The 26,993-nt window shown below is 35.3% G+C and overlaps 1 protein-coding gene across 1 annotated transcript; it reads left to right on the top strand.

The window, feature by feature from the left end:
* Positions 1 to 7,905: 7,905 nt before the first annotated feature.
* Positions 7,906 to 22,866, top strand: CXCL14 (C-X-C motif chemokine ligand 14). Its single transcript, XM_074290877.1, has 4 exons — positions 7,906 to 8,200; positions 8,626 to 8,731; positions 17,050 to 17,163; positions 21,768 to 22,866. The coding sequence occupies exons 1-4, from the start codon at positions 8,137 to 8,139 to the stop codon at positions 21,781 to 21,783; spliced, it is 300 nt and encodes a 99-aa protein (XP_074146978.1). The 5' UTR covers positions 7,906 to 8,136; the 3' UTR covers positions 21,784 to 22,866.
* The last annotated feature ends 4,127 nt before the right edge of the window (positions 22,867 to 26,993 follow it).

Consider the following 26,993-nt stretch of genomic DNA (forward strand, 5'->3'; position numbering starts at 1 on the left):
TATTATATGGTTATATATGTGTATGTATGTATATATATATATTTTTTTTTGATCCCCACAACAACTCTGATACATCAATGCTATTATTATATGTCTTTATTTTACAGATGAAAAAACTGATGTTGAAAAGGAATCTGCCCAGGATCTCACACCTAATAAGTATCTGAGATATAAATCAAAATCAAGTCTTTCTAACTCCAATACCAATACTCTGTCCACTTATTCCACTTATCCTATCCTCACTGAATAGTGAAAGGGATTCCTCAGTAGAACTTAAGTGAATTTTATTTGACTTTTTATTTTAATATAAAATTTATTTTATTTTATTTATTTCCTTGAGCACGTATTTTATGTGAGGGAATATCCTACACAGTAAAATCAGAGTCACCTCTGTAAATCCTCAATCTCTCCCCCAATCTGGCCCTACTTAAAATGTTACTATTAGAAAATAATTGCTTTGAATTATACTAGGTGCCCTTGTAAAAATGTAACTGCTGGTACTAGTAACATCTACTTAGAATTAAGAGTATCAGAACATTAAGATTCCAGAGTAGCACCAAGGAGCTGCCTCCAAGGCATCTCAAAAACAGAGCAGATAGACAAAGACTTTCCTGGTCATGGAAAAAGAAAAATCCTCTTTTTAATAGCTTGTTCTGTCTATTTAAACCCTATTCAGACTTCAAGGCCTTCTAGCCCTGTCTTCTCCAGAAAGCTTTCTCTTGACATTCTTATGAAATCCTATAAGCCTTAATGCCAATATCTTTAATGTTCAACTTACACTGACATGTTGGATGCTATCTTTTCCAACATTTTAATTTCATATCCCCAACTATACTACAAACTTCTTAAAAGACAGAAATCATAACTTATGCCATCTAACAATGCTTAGAACAAGGCCCCACATAAAACAAGTACTTAACTAAGAAAACTGGATTAATTAAAATCCTCAGGCTATGATTTAAATATCAGTTTTCTTTGGTTCTGTTCTTATAAAATATGGAAAAGAGTCATCATCTGCCCAAGAGTCCCCAGCATATTATAAAATCCTTAGCATAACCATTCTTAAGCCTAGAATGAAACAAGGGAATGAGTACTGGAAATCAGCATGCAGAATATCTGAGTTTAATTCCCAGTTCTGTAACAAACTTATTTTAGGACTTTAGTTTACAAAAGGTTTCAAAACTTTATCTGGATCCTTCCTCTTTATTACAAATGTAGAATTTCCAGATCAGAGAAAAAAAAGAATTCTGCAAGTAATCAAACAGAAAGAAATAAAATACCAATGAACGATAGTCAGGATCACACAAAATGTATAAGTTACTATTATAAAGAGATGAAGAACATTGAATACAATATTCCCAAAGACAAATTATATAAGCTTACAATCAAGAACAACTTACACAATAAAACTGTGTAAAATGTGTAAAATTGAATTATAATAAAACCAAAGATTTCCAAGTATTCCTGATAAAAACAAAAGGACTAATCAGAAACTTTGAAATATGAAATGAGAATCAGGATAAATAAATAAAAAACATAAATAAATAAAGTAAGGAATTACAAAGAATTTTATAAGGATGAAGCATTTAAAGAAAAGAGAATGGCATATGTCCCTTGAAACTTTAATTTCATAAGATCCAACAAGATAAAAGGTCTGGAAATGATTTTCTTATGTTTCAATAATCTTAAAAGAAGAATAGAAAGGAAGAGCATAATAATAATAAACTAGAGAAGACAAGGAGAGGAAGAACAAGGGAATCAATTATCACACTCAGTATGTCCAGTTGGAGTCAAATGAAGAAACTGGAGTCAAATGAAGAAAGAATGAAGAAGCAGACATTGCTTGAACCTCATTTTCATTTAAGTTAAATAAAACATACATTGACATAAATATACAAAAAGGTGTGGTATAGAAGTATATTCAAATCAGCAAAGGAACAGGGAATAGTAAAAAAAGAAAAGTAAGTCCAGAAAGGGATTAGTCACAAATAAAATAAGTTTTAAACTCAGATAAGGAGATCTGAGAATATAAAAGGGAAGAAATAAAGGGAAAGAGCCATGATTAAGAGAGGTTGGAGCAGAAAGAGAAAAGAATAAGAGTAAGACTAGGGGGAATTATAGACTTAACAATCATAAATGATAACGTGTATGGGATTTATCCAACTCTAAAAAAAAAAAGAGAGAGAACCAAAGATGGATTAGAAAACAATTAATACATCATTTACAAAAATCACTGTTGAAATATAAAGACATACAGAGTTAAAATAAAAGTCAGGGGTAAAATCAATCAAGCCTCTTTGTTATTGTTATTGTTCAATCATTTTTCAGTCATATCATCTCTTCATATCTCCATTTGAGATTTTCTTGGCAAAGATATGATTTGCCACTTCCTTATCTATCTCATCTCACAGATGAGGAAACTGAAGCAGACAAGGTTAAATTACTTGACCTGGGCCAGTCAGTTAAGTGTCTGAGGCCAAATTTAAATTCATGAAGATGAATAAGATGAATTGTCCCTGTTTCAGGCACAACACTCTATACGCTGCACCTAGTTGCTACTATTTATATATCATATTATGTATTTATATAGCTTTTTAAGGTTTGTGATGAGAAGTAGGTATTATTATTATTGAGGAAAATGAAGCAAATAGAGTTAAAATGAGTTGCCCAAATACAGTGAGTAAATGTCTGAAGACAGATTGGAAGTCAGGAAGCTAAGTCTTCCCAACTTTAGGCCTAGCACTCCATCCACTGCTCCATTTATCTGCAGTAAGCTTCAGCTGAATTAAAAAAAAAAATTAAGAGTAGCCTTTATAATCAAAGGATAATTAATTCAGATATTACCTTCCAAAAAGTCTGAAAAATAACAAATAAAAGAAATGGGTAAAGCACTGGTCTCAAACTGAAAATGATATTTAAAAGAATTAGAAAAAGAAAATTGTCAGATCAAATTAGAACAAGAGGAAACAATGAAAATCAGAAAGACCTGATTTACAATCTAATTTCAAGCATTTAATAGCTGTGTGGCCTTGAAAACATAACTTTAACCTTTCTTTTCTTCTCAACTGTTTTCTCAACTGTAAAATGAAAGTAATAATAATACCTACTTGTTGTTGTATGGATCAAATGAGATAATATTTATAAAAAACACTAAGTACAATGCCTGACACATAGTAGATGTTTAGATAGATATATCGATAAGTTTATTGGAACATTGTCAATACTCCTATTGAAATAGTGGTAAAAATGTGAACCGAGGCAATAAGACAAAAAAAGAAATTGATACATAACAAAATTATTGCTAATGGCTGATGAAATTATATACTTAGAATACCGAAGAGAATCAACCAAAAATAACTGAAATTAATAAAAGTTTTTAGACATAAAATAAATTATCAGCATTGCTTTTTATTACTAGCAAAACACAGCAGGAAAGGATAGGAGGAAAATGCATCCAAATTAACAACAGCATATACAAAATATTTGAGACTCCATTTATCATGACACACTCAGGAAATATATAAATCCAAATATGAAACACTTTGCAGACATTTTTACAATATTCATTGCTTATGGGTAGATAGAGCCAACATAGTAAAAATAAAATGACAACGGCACATGAAGAATAATTTCCTTATTCAGTGCCACAACATTATCAAAGGAATATTTTAGAGATCTATAAGAAATAATGATAATGAAATTCATATAGAAGAGTAAAAGGTTGAAAATTTCAACGATAATATTGTAAAAAGGTGGGAAGGAGGAGGTCTAGTCTATCAGTATTAGATCTCAAATTATACTACAATGTAGTAATCATCAAAACAATGGAGAATGAAGAGGTGGAATGGGAGAATGAAAAAGAAGAGAAAGAAACCCAGAGACAGACAGAGAGAGAGAAGGTAGAGAAAAACTCATTAAAAACAGCTAGAAAAACTAAAATGCAAGTAGTCTAGAAGACACCAGGTATGAAACATCTCATTCCAGATACATGAATGATACATGACTTAGATAGAAAATATCACAATATAAACAAATTATAGAAGCAAAGACGGCAATTACTTTTCAGATCTATAGCTAGGGAAAGAGTTTATGATGAAACAAGCAATTCAAAGGATTGCTTAAGATAAAATGAATAATTTTGATTATTAAATGACATTGGTTTCCTTGTTGTCCTTCTAAAAAAGGTACTCAATTTCTGGGCATTTTCACTGTCTAATCTGCATATTCAAAATGCTCTCCCTCTCTCTCTCTCATTTCCATCTCTTGGCTTACATGATTTCTCTCAACTCCCAGCTAAAATCTCACCTTTGGCAAAAAAAAGTCTTTCCTGATCCCTCCTAATTCTATTCCCTCTATTGATTCTATTCAATATATCTTAAATTAAATTTGCATGTACAATATTTGCTTATAGTCTCTCCCATTAGATTGTGAGCTTCTTGAGAGCAAGAACTGTCATTCACCTTTCTTTGTATTCCTAACATTTTGTACAGTGACTCACACATAGTAACTGCTTAATAAATGTTTATTCTCTGGTTGGCACAACTCTAATATAGTTAAAAATTAAAGTAAAAATAGGTAACTGGGAGAAAATCTTTACAGTAAGTTTCTCTGATATAGGACTAAGTAAGCATCATTCTGTCACTATTTAAACACTCAAAGGGTATGAAAAAGCAATTCTTAAAAGAAGAAACCCAGGCTATAACCATATGAAAAAAAAAATGTACCAATTTAATACTGATTAGAAAATACACATTAAAGCAACTCTGAAATCCCATGATGGGATGAAGAAAGGAATAGGGAAAGACTTGTGTGAGAGAGAGAAAAAAAAAAGATTTAATTTTTTTTAAAGTATAAAAGAAAGGAAAAGTATAAAGTGAGACCTTACTCCCTCCATTTCATGGGCAGCCAATCAGTTCTAATTCTTGGGAAGACAACAATTAGCCTAAGACTGATTCTGTTTGCCTTTGTGAAACTTTCGTTCACTATTCAGAGTTCTGCTCCCTGTGATCAACCAAAACAAAACAAATCCCTCTTTCACATGCCAACATTTCAAATATTTGAAGGCATATTTTGAAGCTCCCCTCTAAGACTTTTCTTCTCCAGGTAAGACAGTCTGGCTTCCTCCACCTTTGATAGTATGGTATCCAGTTACCACACCTCTTCCAGACACAGCTCACTGAACTTATATGCATATCATTTAGAAATAAAGTCCAGCTTTAGTCTTAAGCAAAACAAATTAGAGCAGGATTATTTCCTCCAATTTGCTGAGCATCTACACCTCACTTAATAAAACTCAGCATTAATTCTTAGAGACTATGCTGCACAGTAGATAGTGCAGTAAGCATGAAGTCAGGGAAACTGGATTTGAATCCTTCAGTGCTTTGTAGTTGTGTGAATAGGGACAAATCATTTAATTTCTTCTTCTTCTGTTTCCTCATATATAAAATGAAGGTAAAAGCACCTGCACTATCAACTTCATAGGCTTCTTACAAAGTAAGTCTGTTGAGAGGGCTCTAGATCTAGAGCCAAAAGAAATTTCAGAGATCATAATCCAACCCCATCACTTTACAAATGAGGAAAATGAGCTTCAAGAGGATAGCTGACTTAGCCAAGGCCATAGCATAGACAGAATTAAAACTTACATCCTATTAGATCAAAAAGAGTTAAAATACTATGTTGTGATCCACACTCAGTTCCCACAAGTCCTCTCTGGTTGCAGATGACTTCATCACAAGACTATTGGAATTGGCCTGACTCATCTCATTGATAAAAAGAGCCAAATTCATTGATCATTGTATCATCTTGCCATGTATAATGATCTCCTGATTCTGCTCATTTCACTTAGCATCAGTTCATGTAAATCTCTCCAGGCCTCTCTGAAATCATCCTTCTCATTATTTCTAATGGAACAATAATATTCTGTGACATTCATATACCATAACTTATATCAGCCAACTGATGGGCATCCATTCAGTTTCCAGTTCTGATGGACTCTTTTTGCTGTTATTTGCTTGTATTTTGTTTTCTTTCTCGTTTTTTCCCTTTTTGATTTGATTTTGATTTTGATTTTTCTTGTGCAACATGATATTTGTGAAAATATGTATAGAAGAATTGCATATGTTTTCTTAAACACAAATATAATATAAAATATTTAACTACTTGCCTCTGGGGAGAGGATGGGGGAGAAGAAATAAAAAAATTTGGAACACAAGGTTTTGCAAGGGTGATGGTTAATAATTATCCATGCATATGTTTTGAAAAGAAAAACCTTTTAACTCTGGGAGATGACTATGAACCACTACACAGAATTCCCAATCCCTCTGTTTTTGTCCACCTGCATTTTGGATTTCCTTCACAGGCTAATTGTACACTACTGCAAAGTCTGATTCTTTCTGCACAGCAAAATAACTGTATGGACAAGTATATATATATTGTATTTATTTTATACCTTAACACATTTAACATGTATTGGTCAGCCTGCCATCAGGGGGAAGGTGTGGGGGAAAGGAGGGGAAAAGTTGGAAGAAAAGGTTTTGCAATTGTCAGTGCTGGAAAATTACCTATGCATATATCTGGTAAATAAAAAGCTATAATAAAAAATACTTTAAAATAAAGAAATAAAATGAATTTTTAAAAAAGAAAAAAAAAAGAATGCATGTGCATTTCTTTGCTAAATGCTCCCTCTTAGACCAACTGTGCTTTCAAACCCTGGGAGAGATGATCAGTTTACCTCATGCTTAGAGGGAGCTACAATAATATCAGTTCTAGACTTCCACCTGTCTTTGGCCTCTCGGGGCTCAGGTTCTCCTCTTTCAACCTCTCCTCAAGCTCAGATTGTGTTCAGCTGGGGAGATGCTCCTTTCAACAAAGTAGCTTGGGGGGGGGGGGGTAAGTGTGCTCAGAAACCGTCAAATTCACAATGAAAGATGCAACTGGGAACTACCAAACCCAAGAAAATACGAAAAAAAAAAATCATTGATAATTCAAGGACTTTCTATCCAGAAAAGCAAATTGGCTAGAAAGTCAATTTTCAACTAAAAACTAAAAAAGTGTAGCACAAGCATGTTTAGAGCAGAAAGAGACCCTAAGAAACATGTAGCTCAATCTTTCATAAATAAAGTACCAAGAACCAAGAAATAAAGTGATTTGTTTTGCTTAATATCACACCTAGAAAGAGGCAGAGAGGAGATTTGAACGCTACTCTTGAGACTTCAGGTTCAGCACTGTTTCTTCCCACTTTACCAAGCTAGTTTTCCACCCTTTGCAGCCACATCTCTCTTTTGAAGGACTATAATATAATTCATGTATATAATATATATATATATATATAATTCATCCCCAGATTGACTAAACAGATGACTAATAGTTTGGGTCAACTATAGCTAAGTATTTTTAAAGTCCCAATCTTTTCCTCACAGGTGAAGCCTCACCTCTTCCCCAGCCCAGGCTCGGATCGCTCACGCCATGGATTTATCTCCCCTTCAAGCTTCCCATTGTGGGAAACGACCCAGTTCAGTCCGCTGGCCTCTGAAATCTTTACAGGCAGACCCCCTCCGGAGCCCTGTAAAGAAGTGGTTACATATAAACAGCCTCGAGCACGAACAATTGCAAGAAGCCCCAGCAGTCACTTTGACACATGTCCAAAGAACGACAGAGTTAAGCCTCCTATCCCCAGGCTGTGATCTCTCACTTTTTCCCCCCTCTCACACACACCCCAAAAAGAAGAAAGGTGACAAAAATTAGATGATTCGGGGGCTGTTTGTATTCGGACCCAAGCCGTCTGTGTGATCAGATAGGACTGGGAAGGTCTCCTCCCTCTTCCCTACCCCCCCCCCCCAACCATGTTGGGAAATTGCTGTGAGTCAGAGTGGTTCTGCATATTAATGAGTTCGCTGTGAGGACAGCGAGAGCTGTTTTAAAAGAGGAGGAGAGCAGAGTTCTGAAGAGCTGAGAGCAAGGGAAAGCGCACGGAGCAGTTAGGCAGAAGCTGAAACTGGCTAGGGCGCTAGAGCACAGGAGACCTGCAACTCCACAAAACTGACTGACAGCCGGAGCGCTCCGGAGCAGGAGACTGCAAGGAAGCCTAGCGGGCAAGAGAGATTTTCTCAGCTCCCTAAAGACACCTGAGCTCCGGCCATGAAGCTCTTGACAGGATTACTGCTCCTGCTGCTCCTCGTGCTGTGCTGCGTCGGGGTGGAGGGTAAGTCCTGCAAGTGAGCTTCAAGACCCCTAGTTTGGGTCACACACACACGTCCTGGCGTCCTGGCTGACCTCTGAGCTTGAGAGTGAGAATTTGGAAGAAACTGGGTTTGAGCCGGGGGAGGGGGGAGAGGGCGGTGGAGGGGGAGGGATATTCAGTGTGCCCTGATGGACTACTCCACACATACTTCCCTGAAATGAGTATGCGAATTTCAGGTTATTTAAATGTTGGCTTCTGAAGAGTGATTTTGGCCAGATAACTTCTCACGAGCTCCAGAGGTAGCTTTGGACTGTGATTCTAGGGAAGAAAGGAAAGAAAAAGGGGGTCGTGGAGAGAGGTGGCTAATCTATGTTCATCCTTTTCCTTGGAAACTAATAAAAGCCTTTAAATAAGGAACTTCACATTTATCAGGCAATTTCTTGCAGGGTCAAAATGCAAATGTTCAAGGAAAGGACCAAAGATAAGATACAGTGATGTCAAGAAGCTGGAAATGAAACCAAAGTACCCGCATTGTGAAGAGAAAATGGTTATGTGAGTCTCACCTTTGCAACTTTATCTTGTCCTCATTTCTGTCTAACCCGGTGTCCAAGCTCTATGTGTGAATGGAATCGCTGTAAGAGCGTGTTTCATGCCTTTTCATTCTTGTCCAAGCACAAACTGTAGGCAAGTGTGTTAAGCACCTGCATTACAAACGAGCTACGACACCAGACTAAAAGAAACTGCATTTTGCAAGGGACCCACAATAATGGCAACATTTCTGGAGATAGGATGGAACATTGAAAGATAAAAAGATTAAAAAGTTGGTCCCTAGGTGGAGAATCTCACACACAAGTTCCCAACAAAAAGTTTAACAAGTTTATCTTTTTTGAAGCCAGAAGCAGGTTCTATGTTGGCACCTATTGGAATGAAAATTTGTGTGTGTGTGACAATTCATACTTAGACTCTCATTTACTCTATGCATTATTTTTTTAAAAATTAATATTCTTGTCTTTATATCACCTTCATCACCAAACACATCATTCTGTTGCCTCTCCCCGTGGCATCATTTCTTTTAACAAAAAGTGAGAGAGGGAGAGAAAAAGGGAAGGAGACAGACAGAAAGACAAAGAAAAACAGACAGACAGACAGTCAGCCAGAGACAGAAAGTTAGAGAGAGAGAGAGAGAGAGAGAGAGAGAGAGAGAGAGAGAGAGAGAGAAGAAAGGAGGGAAGAAAGGAGAAAGAGCAAGCAATTTAGCAAAACTATCCAATTTATCAGTGGAATCTGACAATTTACTCAGTGTGGCACAGTTTTAGTCAGGCCCCCAAGTCTCTTCTTTGAGACAGAGCTTGATTTTTAGAATTTCACGGCATTTAATTTCATAGGATGCTTTTGGTTGTTATTTCCACCAGCCCCTTTTCCATTGTTATTCCATTATATATATATTATATATATATATATATGTTGTTTTTCTGCTTCTCCTTACTTCACTTTTCACTTAATTATGTAAGTTCTCCTATTCTTCACAGAGACTTTTTTAATATCAGGAAATATGTTCAGAGGAATTCAGTTTTCTATGACTGGTTCAAATTTACTTTTAGATGGTTCCTACTAATATGTGCTTTCCTAAGGAATGCATCTTTAGCTTCTGTGGCAAAATCCCTTGCCCAGGATAACATTCGATAGAGCTGTCTGTGTGCATGTTGGGAATGCTGAAAATATTTTAAAAACTGGGGCAGACTGAAAGAACACAAAGTTTCCTTGCTCTTCCTTTTCAAATTAACCACTTGGGGCCAAAACAACTATTTCCCCATTAGTCAACTCTTGGCCAAGAAGGGCGTCCTTGGCAAAGTAGAACTTAAATATTTGCCACTAATCAGTCACCCCTTTTTTCACCCCAGAAACAGGTCCTATTTTATTCCCAGCCTGGATAGGCATTGTCCAGCTCAGCCAGGTCTCTGATGGAGTTCTGAAATAATTACAGTCAATATTCACAAACTGGGGCTAGAAATGTGTTGGTAAGTTTAAGGAAAACTCAAAAAATTGTCCTGCTTAGATTGTTTCTCCCTACCCCCACCCCTCTTCTCGTTACACCTATACCAACCCAAAGAAGATTTCCAGAAAAGTTCCTAACTGGATTTTGTCTTGCAACTAAAGAAATAAATAGCTTGGAGGAAAAGAGAAACCACACAAGACCTTCCTTTCTTCAAAACTGAGAGCACAAAATTAAAAACCAAGGATTTCACATAAGGTAGTCTTCTAAGTCCTGCTTCCTTTCCAATGAAAAAGTTAGTTTACTTGACTCCCAGAGTCAACATTTTTTCAAAAACCATATTTATGTTTTCAACTATACTTCAGAGGCTAAAATTTGGGGTATTAGATGCAAAGAATCTCAGTTTAAAAGAACCCTCAATGAACAATGCTTTGCTCAAAGTAGTCCCTAAATAAACATTTGATGAATTAATTAAGAAATGAGTGAATGAATTGGTTTGTGGAGGGAGATGAGATGGCCCCAGGTCATTTTGCTGTATTTTCCTATACTCTCCTTTCAAATGAAAATTCAACATAAGATTATATTAAGGAATATTTTTAAAAATCAAATTTCTAATTATAACCTTGGCAGAAATCACCATTGATTAGAATAGTAACCCTGCAGCCCAGAAAAAATAAAAGCTGCAACTCTAAACAAAGAATTAAATTCAATAGACTTTACTTATATAGACAAGAGATTTAGTAAATTCTAGAGATATTTTCAAAAACAAAGAAGCTTGCTGGTTAAGCCTGAGTGAATCAAAAACTTTAAGTAACCAGACTTTCCATTTACAATGACAACAAGTTGATTTTCATATACCTCATTGCACCTCCAAGAGATTCAGGGAAGGATATGAGCTAAGTACACTTCACATCAAAGAGGAGTCTAGAGTCTTGTAGTATAGTTGATGATAAGTTGTGGCCTCTTGAAACAAAACCAGAGCCCTTTTGGAAAGGCTATGAGAACCAAGTGCTAGTCTACTATGCCTTTCCAGATCACTCTTGGAGATAGTTTCCCAAATCTGAAAGGGAATTATTTTACAAAAACATTTCTTTTAGGGAGAATTGAATTCTTACAAACCCGCCAGATTTCAAATCTCAAACTTTGTGAAAGTTGCAAATGCTCATGAGTGAAGCCTTGATCTTGGTCTAGAGGCAATCTTGGGTCTTCCAAAGTTATACTGATGGATCTCAAGCTTGGCCATGCTGGAAAGGTTTTAAGAAAAGGCCAGTGATGAACTGCCTGTGGATCTGTCCTAAATCCGGGACCAATTTTTAGGTCAATTACTTGTTTGGCAACAGCCTCTCTTAAAGTCCTATTATAGTCATATGATCAAAGCCACCAACAGCTCTTTGAAGTGGAAAACTTCCTCACAATTCCTCTGATGAGAATAGTGCAAATTTGTTATTATTGCACATGAGGAAACAGTCTCAAAGAAGTAAAGCCACTTGCCTGGTAGTATTCAAAACTTAGATCCTCTAACTCAAGTCTAGATTCTAGTGTACTAAGTTGCTTTTCCAACTTATACTTGGAAAGACGCAGCAAGGATATAGGAATCCCAAGAACAGCTTCATTTCTAGAATTATGGACCAAAAAATAAATGCAAAAGATATTTATTTCTGGGTATTTGATGCAGCATTAGTCATTGTGAATAGTAAAAGAAATTACAGGATTGCAGAATGTCAGGGTTTAGAGTTCATTATATCTAACCCCCTAATTTTACAGCTGTCTCTTAGAGAACCTAGTAGCCTCAGAATCACAGCTAGGATAGCATGCTAGAATGCAAAGATTTCTGGATATGGAATTACAGGACCTTGAATCCAAACTCTGCTATTTATTAGCTGGTGACCTTGAACCAATCACTCCCTAAGCTTCAGTTTCCATGAAAAAAATGAAGGATGTGGACTAAGTGATTTCTACTGTCCCTTCTGTTCTAAATCCTATCCAGCTCTATCCTGACTTAAACCCAAATCATCTAGCCTAAAGTCTAGGCCTGGCTCATAGTCTCTGCATACCAAAATAATAATAATAATAATAATAATAATAATAATAATAATAATAATAATAATAATAATAATAATAAAATATAAAGCTAACTTAGATGAAAGAAATACTTCCTTATTTGAGTCTTTGACTACTAAAAAAAAGTGTTGAAAAAAGGAGTAAAATTTTTAAAAATCCATGTCCCTACCCCCAGAATGTGAGTTTTGGATGGGGATGCAAGATAAACACAGAAGAAATAACTAAAGAATATAAACAAGCTAACAAGAAATAAATTTACTCATGAATATTGAAATTCTCTCTCAACAGAATAAATGAAACTATCTAGAATAGCTTTTATTTCAGTAAGAGCACTCAACATTCATAGTATTTGTGTCTATTCAAATTGTTGGAGTCTATGCCTTTGTTCCTACTACTGGTCCTTCATCTATTGAACCAACTTTGTCTCCTCACATTCCTTTACACAAACCCTTTATCCCAGCTGGCATAGTCTGATCACTGTCTCCTAGACAAAACTCATGCTTATTTATTCCCTTTGTTCATGTTGTTCCCACCTCTCTGGAATCAAGTTAAGATCGCTGAATTTGAGAACAGACCTTTGGTCTTTGTTGTTGCTATTAGTGTTCAATCATTTCAATTGGGTCTCATTTTTCATGGCCCTCTTTGAGATTTTCTTGGCAAAGATACTAGAGTGGTTTGTCATTTCCTTGTCCAGGTCATTTTACATATGAGAAAACTGAGTCAAACAGGTTTAAGTGACTTGCCCAGAGTCACACAGCTACTAAGTGTTTGATGCCAGATTTTAATTTAGGTCTTCCTGATCCCAAGCCTGCTAATCCATTGTTCCACCTGGCTGCCACTTTAAACCTTAGCAATCCTTTACTTCACAGAAGAGGAATCCAGACTTGCCCAGGATCACATAGTGACTAAGTATAAGAGCTGGGATTTAAATCCCGATGTCCTGACTCCAAATATAGCTAAGACTTTCCTGATCTCCACAATCCACATGACCCCTCGCTCTTATAGCACTTACTATCTCTCTGATGTCTTTTACCATGTTGTGCCTTGGATAGTTCATGCTGCTTCTAGTCAGTCTGTGTGATTGCCCCAGGCTGTGCGCTTACTGAGGGCAGATATCTTCCACTGTATTTCTTTCTATCCCCTAAGCTTTGAGCCCAATGCAAGAGCACTAGCAGATCTTCAATAAATATTTAATTGTTAGACATAGTGGCAGAAAGTATCACTATGGTACTGTGTCTAGTTCTTATTTCTACCACTAGAATGGTTGGGATCTCAAAACACCTTATTTTGTGTTTCAGGATCCTAATTCTTTTAGATGAGTTCCAAGATCAGTGAGAATTAATTTAAGCAACAACCTTGAAGCTGAGCTCTATAAACAAAAAATTACCTCTATGATATAACAGGAGTCAATATTTGAGTCACCAGATGTAGGTTCAAATCCTAGCTTTGACATTGATATTTCTCTAATTTACAAAATTAGTCATTCTGTCTCTCTAGACCTCAGTCTTCTCATCTACAAAATTAGGGAATTGGAATGGATGATATCTAAGGTCCTGTCTAATTCTGTCTTTGACTCAAAGATACATAATATCCAACATGGCAAATATAGTTTCCTTATAAAGAAATCAAAAAATATGTATCAAAGTCTTATGAACTCAATACCAAATATTGTAAAGCAAATGATTGGATCAAAAGGTCATATTGATATTACTTTTTTAAGATGTAAAATCTGCAAAATTTATTATAGATCATAAATTTAATGGTTTTACTTTGTCCTAATTCACACATCAGTGCAGGCCTTACCTCAGTGTATTGAGGCTTAAATGAGAGGATTGATACATTTTGTAAAGCATTATACATATATTCATTCATATCACTTTTCAGTTGTGCTCATTAGGACAGGGCTACCTTTTTCCATGAATATTTCTGGTTTAGTCCTTAAATGTTTGTAAGGATTGAACTTTTGACAAACAGTTCTACTTAGCTTAGCCATAGGTAGAATGGCCTCTTGCCACTTCCATCTGTAGAAATCCTTTCTTTTCTTTCTTCCTTCAATGCCCATTCATATGAAATCTTTTCCAAACAATCAATCGATTCTGTAAGCTTATGATCTCTATCTCCTTTCTTCCTGCTAACCCAGGCCTAAGACACTTATTAGTTCTGCTATCTGTATAACCAACCCAAAGAATAATGCATGGATTCTAATCTGAAAAAAAGGAAGTTTTCTAACTGCTGAAATCTTTTCCATTCAATTAAATTAAACAACCATATTCAGATTTGTACTAAATACCAAATACTGTGCTAGGTACTGTGTATATAAGGACAAAAAAAATCCCTGTCCTCAAAGAACTTATGCATTAGAATTGATCTTCCCTCCCAAAATAACTACCAGAATCCATAAAAAAATTTTTGATTTCATGTAAAATATTCTGGTAAACATGCTTATTTACCTTCACACTGACTTCTAAAATACCCAGTTTTATGTGGTAAAATATTACAGTGGTACAGGGTGATAATGTGAAAATAAAGGAAGGAATGCCTCATATTTATAATCTATTCAAATATTAATAAAAATAATTCTTTCCATTAACATAGATTGGCACTTTCTCTCCAACTTATATGCATAGGGCACTGAGAATTTAAATATAGAAGTATATTTCTTAAATTGTACTTGAACACAGGTCTTCCTGATTCCAAGGCCAGCTTTCCATCCACTACACCTCTATTACCTCTTATATTAAACATATATAAACATATAGGTATCTATTTATATCTGCATAGCGATGTCAATACATATACATGCATACACATTTATCTGTCTATTCAAACATATGTGTGGATGATGTATGTGTGTATATATATGTTGTGTATGATTTTATGCTCACAACAATCTAGTAAAGTAGATATCACAGGAGCTAATTTTATTCCTATTTTAATGAGGCAAAAACTGAAGTAAAGTGATGTCACTCAGCTAGCAGGTAGGCAAGTTATAATGCCAGTACAAACCTCCCCTAGAATTTCATCCAAATCTATAATATGGACCTCTAAGTCTGCATTAGCTATATAGCACAATGGTTATCTGCATTAGCTATATAGCACAATGGTTAGAGGGCTAGTCTTAGAGACTGGAGACTTGAGTAAAATCCTGCCTCAGACACTATAATTTTTGCCTCCTCAAATCACTAAATCATTCAGCCTCAGTTTTCTAGGCTGTAAAATGAGGGAAGTTAGACTTAATGCCTTGGCTACTCAGAAGTCAAACGGTACTACATGAATGTTTCTTCTCAAGAGAAAGCAATGAGCAATTTGTAGCAACTGTTCCTTATCCTCTGTTAGCAGATTGAGAGTTACTTATCATTAAACCCTGAAAAACATCACTGTTCTATTAGACAAATATAAACCCCAAGATCTTCTCAGAGAATACAATTTGACTCTGAGCTTCAAAAACCAAAGTACAAGGTAATTATCACAATTCTAGACAATGATGTTTTGGTTTCTGGTCATGAACCCATCATTTGAGAGAACCATCCTTTAGAACTCCCAGCTAAAGCAGAATCCTGGGCAAGGTAATTTATTGGGTTTATTCAATAAAGCTAAACAATATGATGATTTCTGCTGCATTTTCACCTCTTAATGCAGACATTTGTCCATTTCAAAAGAGGCAATCCTGAAAAAAATATGGGTAAATTAATTTCTATAAAATGAACTCTAAAATGCTTCAAGGTGTTCCTTGCTTCATAAATACTGGGGTACCCAGTAAGAATCTTCTAAAGGAGCAAAAAGTCTTTTTTAATGTGCATAATTTCTTAGTCTTTTCTCTTCTACCAAATTGAATTTTCATAAACAGTAGTGGATTTCCTTGAAGTTCATCCCTTTAAGTTGTATGTGACCCAATTCTTTACTAGTTATCATTGTTAAAAATAGAGATTCCCCTTAGGACCTAGAGACATGTAAAGTTACAGTTTTACTGGGTAACTAGTAAACCCCCATTCTGTTAGAGAAAAATAATCTGGGCTCCTACAAAAATTCCCACCCAACTTCATCATTACTTAGTTTTTATGGCTTTCCCTAGACCTTTCATAAGGTACCAAGTAAAACAAGGTAAATGTTTAAAGGGGAAAAGAGTGGAGGATACAAGAATACCTGGATGGGGAAAGATAGGAAGTTATTACCTAATGTCATCTTGGATTAGATGGTCTATTGATCAGATCTCTGCACATGTTTACAGACTTGCTACAGGCAACAAGCTTATGGAGAGAAGAAGGTTATCCAATCAGGTACACAGCTTGCTCATACTAAACTCTGATTCCATTGAGACTTTATGACATTTATAAGTTACAGCTGAACCCTAAATTTATAGCTGAAACCCTGATGACACAAAGCTAGTCAGATAATCAGTTCATACAGCAATAAACTATTCCATTTTAAACATATACTTTCTACAAGGTAAAATAAAAATTCTATACTCAAAATGGCCCACAAAACGATTGTAGATTTCACAGAAACTTTTTAAGGTCTTAGAGATACTGAGCAGAATCACATATATTTGCTGTTCCCACATGCCCCTTATTGTACTAGAAAGTAAAGTTTGAATCTAGCCTGCCTTCCTCCTGCCCACTATAATTCTTTGCCTATTTCCCTTCCTGCTCCACTTAAGGAAAAACAATACCTAGTAGCCTCCTTGTACAGTCTAATGAATGAACTCTCATTATTCAACATTTCCCAAAGACTGACTTTACTTTCCTTAGGCAGGTGTTGAGGGGAAGTGGAAAGGATTAATCTCTCAAACAAACTGCTTTTTCAAATTCTATTACAGCATCACTACCAAGAGTATGTCACGGTACCGGGGACAAGAACACTGCCTACATCCCAAACTCCAGAGCACAAAGAGATTCATCAAATGGTACAATGCATGGAATGAAAAACGCAGGTGAGTTTTAGTAGGAACCGTGTGTAGGGGAAGTAGCTCAGTGACCATGGGTGAATCTTAGCCTTAGATTCCAGATCTGTAAAAGGAGGAAACTGGGCTAAATGATTCATTCATTCAATGGAATATTTTAAAAACCAGCATAGGCTAGATTCTGGAAAAGATATACTAGTATCTCTGCTTTCTTGGAGGTCATAGGCTATAAAATAAGACTCAAAAATAAACAAAATTACACAAATAAATGCATTAGACAAAGGATATGTAAAGTATAAAGAGAAAGATCTTCACTAAAGGAAGTAGCATTTGAGTTGGTCTTTAAAGGATTCAACAGCTCATATTTATATAGAGTACTTTAACCTCCATATTATATTTTAGATACATTATTACATTTGATCCTCACAGCAACTCTTAGAGATATGTACTATTCTTTTCCTCATTTTATGGATGAGAAAACTGAAGTTCACAGCAGTTAAGTGACTTAATTCAGATCTAACAGACAAAAAAAAAAAAACAGTACATTCAAGTATAAGAAATAGAATGAATGCACAGAAACTGGAAAATTAAAATTGAGATCCATTTTAATTGGAGTAGAATGTGTAGATGAGAATAATATGAAATAAGGTGAAAAGATAAGGTGATGCTAGATTATCTAGAATCTTAAATGGCAGGGGAAAGTATTTTTACTTAGTAGATACCAGAAGCCTTCTAATTCTAACAGTCTATATTCTATGAGCTGTAAATTGGAATTTTGTAAATCATAAGTGACGATAATGCTCATAGTGATAATAGATAACTGACATGACACTTAAGAATTAGAAAGAACTGTATGCACATTGTTCTAATTGAGCCTTACAACACCCTTTGAAGTACGTTGCAAGTATTGGTATTCCATTTTGCAAATGAGGAAACTAAGACAAAAGGGGTAAGTGCCTTTTTCAGCACTTAAGCATAAGTCATCTACTTCACCTATGGCAGAAGCAGTCTGGAGTTAGGAGACAGAAAAGAAGGGAAAAAGAGGTATATTAGACACATGTGAAACAAATTTTCCTATGCATATTGAATCCCTTTATACTCGGCCACCTGCATGAAACTGGCCCAGTGGAACACTTGATGCTCAATTTTGCCCCCACCTGCAAAAGAAGTCCAGAGGCCTGAGGCTTATTCTTAGAATAAATTCTAAGGGACTGACTGCTCCCATTATACTCAGAAGGTCACTCTCAAAGACAGAGTCTTGAACATGGTGCCAATACCTGGGCCTTCATATTCTTCCTCAAAATTACACAGTTTACATTAGCTCAAAATAACAAATACTGACAATTTATTTTCTGAAAATCTGATGTGAATAAAGCTTTCTTTTCTGGGCTTTTCTCTACCTAAGCCAGCAGAATGCTTGAAAATGGTTTGTGCTCCTAATTCTCACAAAAAAACTTAGTCTTTCTGTCACCTGCAGGGACTAGTGAGAATGTTTCTGATTTCTCTGAAATCTTCAGTAAAACTTTTTCCCCTTATTCTTTCCTTCCTACCTGGTTAAGCCAAAGATTTCAATGGGAGAAGGAGGGGGTAACCAAGAGTTGTGGTAACATTGATAGAGGTAACTCTAGGTGAATAACATGAATAGTAAATTCTTCACAAATAACAGCAACTTAAAGTGTGAGATTACTTGGGAAAATTGAGAAGTTCAGTGATTCTCCCAAGATTACACAAGCTGTATTTTTATCAGAAGGGGTGCTTCTGATTCTGATGGCCAGCTAGCCTATGCTAGCTCTCAAAGATCTCATTTATTCAATTCAATTAAATTGTTAAATTACCTAGGGTGTACAGTCCATTAATTTGGCTTCTTTATTTTACAATAGAGGGAATTAGAAGCCAGGTCTGTGACACTCTAGGACTTTTTGCATAATATTGTGTTGCTTTCAAACTTCTGATGTGTCATCTGAGACCAAAATAGTAAAAGAAAATGATGATGTGATAGGCACCCACTTGAAGATTACTGATTGACTGAAGTCTGAGTCCTTACAAAATCAATACATTAAAATAGAGCTTAAGAGCTATTTACCAAGATAAAAAGTCAATAATTAAAGCAATTAGTCATTTCCTTTACACAGTATGACACCATAGAATGACTGCTGGATTCAAAGTCAGAGGACTTTGGTTCATATTCCAATCCTGCCACTTATTGCCTTACTTGCCATAGGTAAATGTCCATAATTTCTTGGGACCTCAGTTTCCTCAGCAGTAAAATGGGAGAGTTGGACTATGATTCTTTCCAGCTTTAAGTATATAATCAATGCAATCATGTGATCCAATGAGGTCAATAAGGATGAGAATTATCTGGATACATATGAATAAATGTGTGTATGTAATACACACACATGCATAAATGCATATGTAGGTACATATTCATGCACATAATGTATATTTGTTATATAAATACGTACCTAATTTTAAGGGAAGGAACAGAGACCTAAATGTATGATCAGGAAAATTTGAGTTCAAATCCATACTCAGACACTTACCAACTGCCAATAGACGAGTTCATTTAACTTTGCTTTACCTCAATTTCCTCAACTGTAAAATGAGGACAAGTTAACACCTATCTTCTAGTGTGGTTGAGAGGATCAAATGAGATAATAATTATGAAAGAGTTCAGCATGGTGCCTAGCACATAATAGATGCTTAATAAATGGTTGTGTTGGTTTTTTTCCTTCCTTCCTCCCTAAAGAAAAATAGCTAAAATCTAAAACCTCCAAAATACTTTCAATGAGTATTTGCTACCTCTCTCTCTCTCTCTCTCTCTCTCTCTCTCTCTCTCTCTCTCTCTCTCTCTCTCTCTCTCTCTCTCTCTCTCTCTCTCTCTCTCTCTCCTGTCTGTGTGTGTCCTTTCTCTATTGCCTCTCTCTTTCCATTAAGCAGAAAACTTCACTAGAAGGAAAAGGAAAAAAATTTCTAAATATTCCAAAATAGAGCAATAAAGCTTTCCAGACAAATTATTTGAATACTAAAATTATTTTTACCTAGATATGTCCTTGTCATCAAATCTGCTTTGTTATAAATTTTTACAAATTTCTAAATGCTTTTTTCCAAATTTCTAAAATCTTAAAAAAAAAAAAAAAAAAAGACTCTCAGGGATGGCAGCACTTTTTTCCCCTTATACATGATGCCTATCTATACCATTAGTAATTCTGGGATTTCTGTAAATTTCTACACCTCATTTTGCCTCCCTACCAGCAACTGTTTAGGGCTATGGAACATAAATCATATCTCTCTTGGGTCTCAGATTATTCTTGAGGTCTGACTCTAAATTCATGTGCCTGAATCTCTAGTAAATGAGTGAATTCAGACCTCCATATGAGTGTTGTCACTTTCAAACCATCTCCATAGAAGAAAGCATGCTTATTTAGGCCACATATCAATTCCTCTGTGGGAATTGGTTCTGGAGCCTATTTATTGTTTTCCTACCACATGGGCCTCTCTATAGGTCCACTAATGCTATAGCTCAAAATTCTGATCCTGAGGCAAGATCTCTTGGGTCCAACAGTAATTAAGAAAAATTCATGGGGCAGCTAGGTGGCATAGTGGATAGAGCACCAGCCCTGAATTCAGGAGGACCTGAGTTCAAATCTGATCTCAGACACTTAACACTTCCTAGCTGTGTGACCCTGGGCAAGTCACCCCAGCCTCAAAAAAAAAAAAAAAAAGAAAAAAAGAAAAATTCATTTGAGTGGGAGTTGATGGTCATTACTTAAATGTCCATCTGTTATGGGAGTTCCTCTTTGAATGAATTATTCTCCTTAAGAAGGTGTTAAATTCAATAGTTTGTAAAACAGTTTGTGTGTTAAAATAATATCCCTTTTACTTAGTGATGCCCTGGCACAGCCCCAATTGCCCTGCCTTTATCTGTGATTAAAACGACTATTTCCCAGATCCCTCATACATCTTATTCATGCAACTTGTCTCCTTCCAATAATTCAGTTTCCTCTCAGAAGAGGAAAATTTACCTCATGAATTAAATTTTTAAAATGTGTCACCAGGGATGATAGTTCTTTGATCCTTGAGCCTTAGCAGTAAGTTTTATGTAACACCATTAAAAATGTGTTATATGTGTCTAGGTTCCTAAGAGGTCTACTTGAAAAGGACAACATTCATTTAGAGAAGTCCTTTTCTCTCTCTAGACCTCAGTTTCCTCTTCTGTAAAATGGAAAATGGGACAATTGAACTGGATAACCTATAAGAATTATAAATTAAATTAAAATTAATTAATAATAATAAATTAAATTAATAAATTAACTGATCAGGTAGTAAGCATTTATTAAATGCCTAATTGTGCTAAGACTGTGCTAGGTACTTTCAAAGGTCCCTTCCAGATTCAAGTTCTAGCATGTTTGTTAAAACATCAAGCCTTTACAGCCATACCTAAAACATTGGTGAGAAGATTTAGTAAACTAGGGTATTTGAAAACTTGGGAAAAAGGGAAAGACTTCTGAAAATGCATCTGTCACTATCTTGTACCAGAGACCATGCCTTGGGGATTCATGAAGCTTTGTCATACTCCATCCAATAGTCAAAGTCAGTGCATTGAAAGACTTATACCTCTTTTTCCTTTCCAGGGTCTATGAAGAGTAAGACAAGAGAATACTAATAAAAAGTCAAATTTTTGAAAGACTTGAACAAAGAACTCTGCAGAAAAACCTTTCTTTCTCACAGACATAAGACACAAATAATATATTGTTACAAAAGCACTTTTTACCAAGGGTCAGTTTTTACATTTTATAGCTGTTTGCAAAAGGCTTCCAAGTGTCCTAACTGTCTCTTACATTTCAGAGCTCACAACTGTCTGCTTTTTACTGAATTTGGGAAAATTCATGCTTTTCATTTGTATTCATTCATCCATCATTATGCTTGCAACTGAGCTTTATAAGCTCATTAGCTGAACAAATAATGTGTGGTAGTATCCCATAGTAGTGCTCAGTTATTTGTAGCCCTGGGAAGATTTCCACTTCTGATTTATACAGAGAGGAAAAGGCACACAGCTTTCAATGGACCCTAACATGATAATATGTTGTTGTGTTTCTATACAATATGGGTCTACACAGCTGACAGAACTGAATGCGCATTACTCTTGCATATGTTCTTTGCTGAAGTAAAAGCAGATTGCCATGGAAATATGCTTAATTCTCCCAATTAATTTTTACACATATTGGGGGTGGGGGAGAATGAGCTAAATTTACTTCTAAGGAAGATGCTGTATTCTTCTCGCATCATAAGGGGAAATGAAAAGCACATTGCTCCAATCTAACATATTTTATGTTTCAAAAACAATATGTTTGTTAGCTTTCTTAAGTAAAAATCAAAGAAACACACACACATATAGGTGTACATACACACACATGTACCTAAGCACACAAATACACATACAGACAAAAAATCTGATGTCCCCAGAAACATGCAGAATCTCTGTCATTGTGAATGTAATGCTTCCATGGTTAATAGTACAATTTTCTCTCTTTTTTAAAAAATAAAGTAACAAAACTATCTTTCCCTTTGTAAATATACTCTAGACAAACTGTGTATCATTAAGTATCATGTATTACATCACGAAGTTATCATATGCTATTTAAATATCTGAAATAATTATGAAATTGCATGCAGTTTTCATATTCTTTCTAAGACAAAAAGGAAAAAGTAATAAACTATATTTAAAACATACCCCAATTGTGGAACAATGAGGTTTTGCTTTGTTTTTTGTTTGTTTCATCTTTGAGCTATTATAATTGCAAACAGGCAGTGTATTATAGTGAATAGAATACTTTAAAGCCCATCTCTGAGATAAATCCCACAAATCTGTGTAACCCTGGGGAAAATTATTTAACCACTATGTGACTCAATCAACTTCTTAATACATCTACTAAGTCATGGAAATAATTTATTGATGGAGGAAATTCTCAGCCAAGAAGTTACCTATACCCACAAAAATCATAGATCCTTTGCATATTCACAATATAATAATGACAAAACATTTACTATATTTTGAATGCTTAGTGTATCTGAGAGGAGGTTCTATTAAGAGAGTAAAGCTAGAGTTCTATAATGCCACAAAAAAATTGCATCCATGGAATAATTGAAAACATTATTCATAGCAAAATTCCTACTGATACGAAACTAGCATTTGAGCTATCTATGTACTATGAAAGAAATAAAGGGGAAAACATTAGATTTTTGAATCTGGACCAAGGTTCAAATCCAAACCCAAGAACATATTCTTTATATGATCTTAGGAAAGTCAATTCCTCTCTCTAGGTCTCAGTTTCCCCTTTTAAAATTAGAGTTGGTGGGGTTCAAGAGTATAGTCTAGTTTATTTCTAAAGACTTGTTATGTCTAAATGCTCAGATCTTAGTATCCCAACTTTTACATGCAAAGCAGTTAGAACTGGTTCCATTTTGAAACTTGCTAAAATACAATAGTGATGTTTCAGCAAAGGATTGAAAAAAAGGTAGACACTAGAGCCCAGATGAAGGGAGGGTCAAGGAAGGGTCAGAGCTTCACATTGGTATATCTCACAAAGAGAATGTCAATAGTAGACAAGGGTAGTTTCCTTGAATGACTCTAAAAGAAGCTCAGCTCTCATAAGATCTCTAAAATCATTCCATGTAAAATGCTATGAAATCTATAATTCTCTCAAAAACCGTTCTTATGCTCATCACAACTTGGTCTCACCTGGATAAAAATGTTAGAGTAGAATTACAGTATAGTTTATCTCTGAACTAAATATTCCTAGAAGAGAACAACCCTGGATCCCCTATTGAGGAAGATTCTGGGTCATGCAGTCATTTGGGATCATTCATACTCCAGTCATTCTTGGATCCTTAATTCTTCTAGGAAAATAACTGCCTTCTTTATTCCCTGGCCAGAGCCTTGGATCCATAATTCCTCCATAATACTCTGGGTTTTTCAATGTTCTGCAGACACTCTCAGGTCCCCTCACTACCTTAGTAAGTTTCTGATAACAGAATCCTAGAATCTTAAAGCTAGAAGGCAACTTACAAAAAGGTCATAATTCAACCTGCTACAAGTGGCTTTGGAGGAATAATATCAAGAAATGACTTAAAAGAAGACTTACAAGAGGGGAAAATTTGAACTAGGTGTCCACATAAGAAAAATTAAGTCAATAACTCAAGTCAACAAGCTTTAATAACCACTTGCTATGTGTAAGAACTTGAGGATATAGAGAAAGACAAAAATTAAGGCAAAAACTGCTTCTCAAGGTGTTCATAATTTAGTAGGAAAGAAAACATGAAAACAAACACATACAAGTGAAAGATATGTAGAATAAATTATATATTATTACAATGATGATGTTGAATTCTAACTGTGAAGGGGAACTTGGAAAAAAAAACCTCTCAGAAGGAAATATTTTAGCTAAGGCTTGAAGGAAGTCAAGGAAAATAGGAGGCAGAAATAAAAAGCAAATGTTTTCTAGGCCGGAGGGTCAGTCAGTGAAAATGTAGAAATTCATTACTGGGCTTACGCTCTAAAAGTATCCTAAACAAACTGTGGTACATGAAAATAGAATATTAGAAGTGTGTTAGAAAAAGTGATGTGTGAGACGAATACTTTTTGTTGTGCTATCTTATAAAAATGCTTATTTCATATCATAAATTAAAAATAAAATAAAAATTTGAAAAAACAGAAAATTAAGAATAAAGACATAAAGAGGCAGCTAGGTAGTGCAGGGGATAGAGCACCATCCCTGAAGTCAGGAGGACCAGAGTTCAGATCTGATCTCAAACACTTAACACTAGCTGTGTGACCATGGGCACTTAACCCCAACTGCCTCAGGGGGAAAAAATAAAGACATATGAAGTAGTAAAGGGTAAAGTAAGTATAGTCAAGAAAACAATATACACAATTATAACAATGTAAAAGGAAAAACACTACACACACAAAAAAAGTGAAAAGTGGATTAAACATAATTCAAATGAAGAGAGATAAAAGATATGAGAAGACAACCCCAGTCTATACTCTTTGTGGAGGTAAGAATTTTTTGGATTTTTTTTTTTCAAAATAGCCAATAATTGGGATTGGTGGTTCCTTTGAAAGAAAAAGGGAATTGGGAAAAATGAATGGTTTGATTTGAGGAAGATAATGAGTTCAGTTTGGGATATGTTAAATTTAAGATGTTGGGGCAGCTAGGTGGTGCAGTGGATAGAGCACCAGCCTTGAATTCAAGAGGACCCGAGTTCAAATCTGGTCTCAGACACTTAACACTTCCTAGCTGTGTGACCCTGGGCAAGTCACTTAATCCCCAGCCTGGGGCGGGGGGAATTTAAGATGTCAATGGAATATGTGATTTGATACATCAATAGAAAGTTGGAGATGTGAGACTAAAGTTTAGGAGAAAAATTAGGGCTGAATAAACAGTTCTGGGAATAATTAGCTTAGAAATTGAATCATTGAATTCACAGTCACTAATGAGACTGCTAAGTGAAATAGTATGTAGAGAGAAAATAAAAAGGCCCTGAGACAGACCTTTGAGGGATACCCAGGCTTAGCAAGCAGGACCCAGATGAAGATCTAGCTAGGGATTCTAAGAAAGAATATTCAGACACATACTAGAAAAATCGAGAGAGAGAGAGAGAGAGAGAGAGAGAGAGAGAGAGAGAGAGAGAGAGAGAGAGAGAGAGAGAGAGTACATCAAGAAAATCTAGACAGAAGAATATGCCCAGGAGAATATGGTGATTGAAAGTGTCAAAGAAATAAAGAAATTTAAAGACTCAACTATGGACAGCAGTTTCAGTAAGTTGATGAGATCAGATGCCAGATGCAGAAAGTTAAGAGAAGTAACATAAATGAGTAGTGGTACTGGTTATAGATAGTTTTTTAAAGGAGTTTAGCTATGAAAGGGAAGAGCAATGTGAGACAATAGGTAGCAGGGGGTAGGGGATTTGAGGGGTTTGGGGAGATGAGGAACAAATGGACATATTTTTAGGTAACACAAGCAACTAGTAGATGAGTATATATTGAAAAAAAAATTAGATTGGGGATGATAGCAAGAGCAATCGGCCAGAAAATACAGGATAGAATGGAATCATTTGTGCATGTAGAAGCAAGAAGGGCTGCTTTTTCATGAGAGATAGGAGTGAAGAAGAAAATAACTAAAGGAATCTGAATTATATGAAATGAGAAGAGGAGAAGAGTTCTTGGTGAATGATCTGAAATTTTTGAGTAGAATGTGGAGCAAGTTTCTCAACTTAGAGGGCTGGGGCATGGGGAACCATAATAGTTTGAGAAAGGATAAAAAAGTTTGATTGTTTCTGTTGTTGTTTGCTTGCATTTTTTAATTTCCTCCTCGGGTTTTTTTTCTTTCGAGATCTGATTTTTTCTTGTGCAGTAAGATGACTGTGTATATATATATATATATATACACACACATATATATATGTGTATATATATATATATATATATACACATATATATATATACACACATACATATATATATGTATATATGTTTGGATTTATATATGTGTATATGTGTATATATATATGTATATATGTATAGATATGATTGGATTTAAGATGTATTTTAACATGTATTGGAATACCTGCCACCTAGGGGAGGGGATGGGAGAAGTATGGGAAAATTTGGAACAGAAGGTTTTACAAGGGTCAGTGTTGAAAAATTACCCATGCATATAGCTTTGTAAATAAAAAGCTATAATAATAAAAAAATTAAAAGAATTGCCTTACACAGTGAGGGCCTAGTTGCCATTATATAACATAAATTTATTGTGGAACCAGTCAGCATGATTACATAATTGTTTTCAACTTCATTC

This window comes from Sminthopsis crassicaudata, chromosome 2, assembly GCF_048593235.1.
Source record: "Sminthopsis crassicaudata isolate SCR6 chromosome 2, ASM4859323v1, whole genome shotgun sequence".
In the NCBI taxonomy this organism is placed as follows: domain Eukaryota; kingdom Metazoa; phylum Chordata; class Mammalia; order Dasyuromorphia; family Dasyuridae; genus Sminthopsis; species Sminthopsis crassicaudata.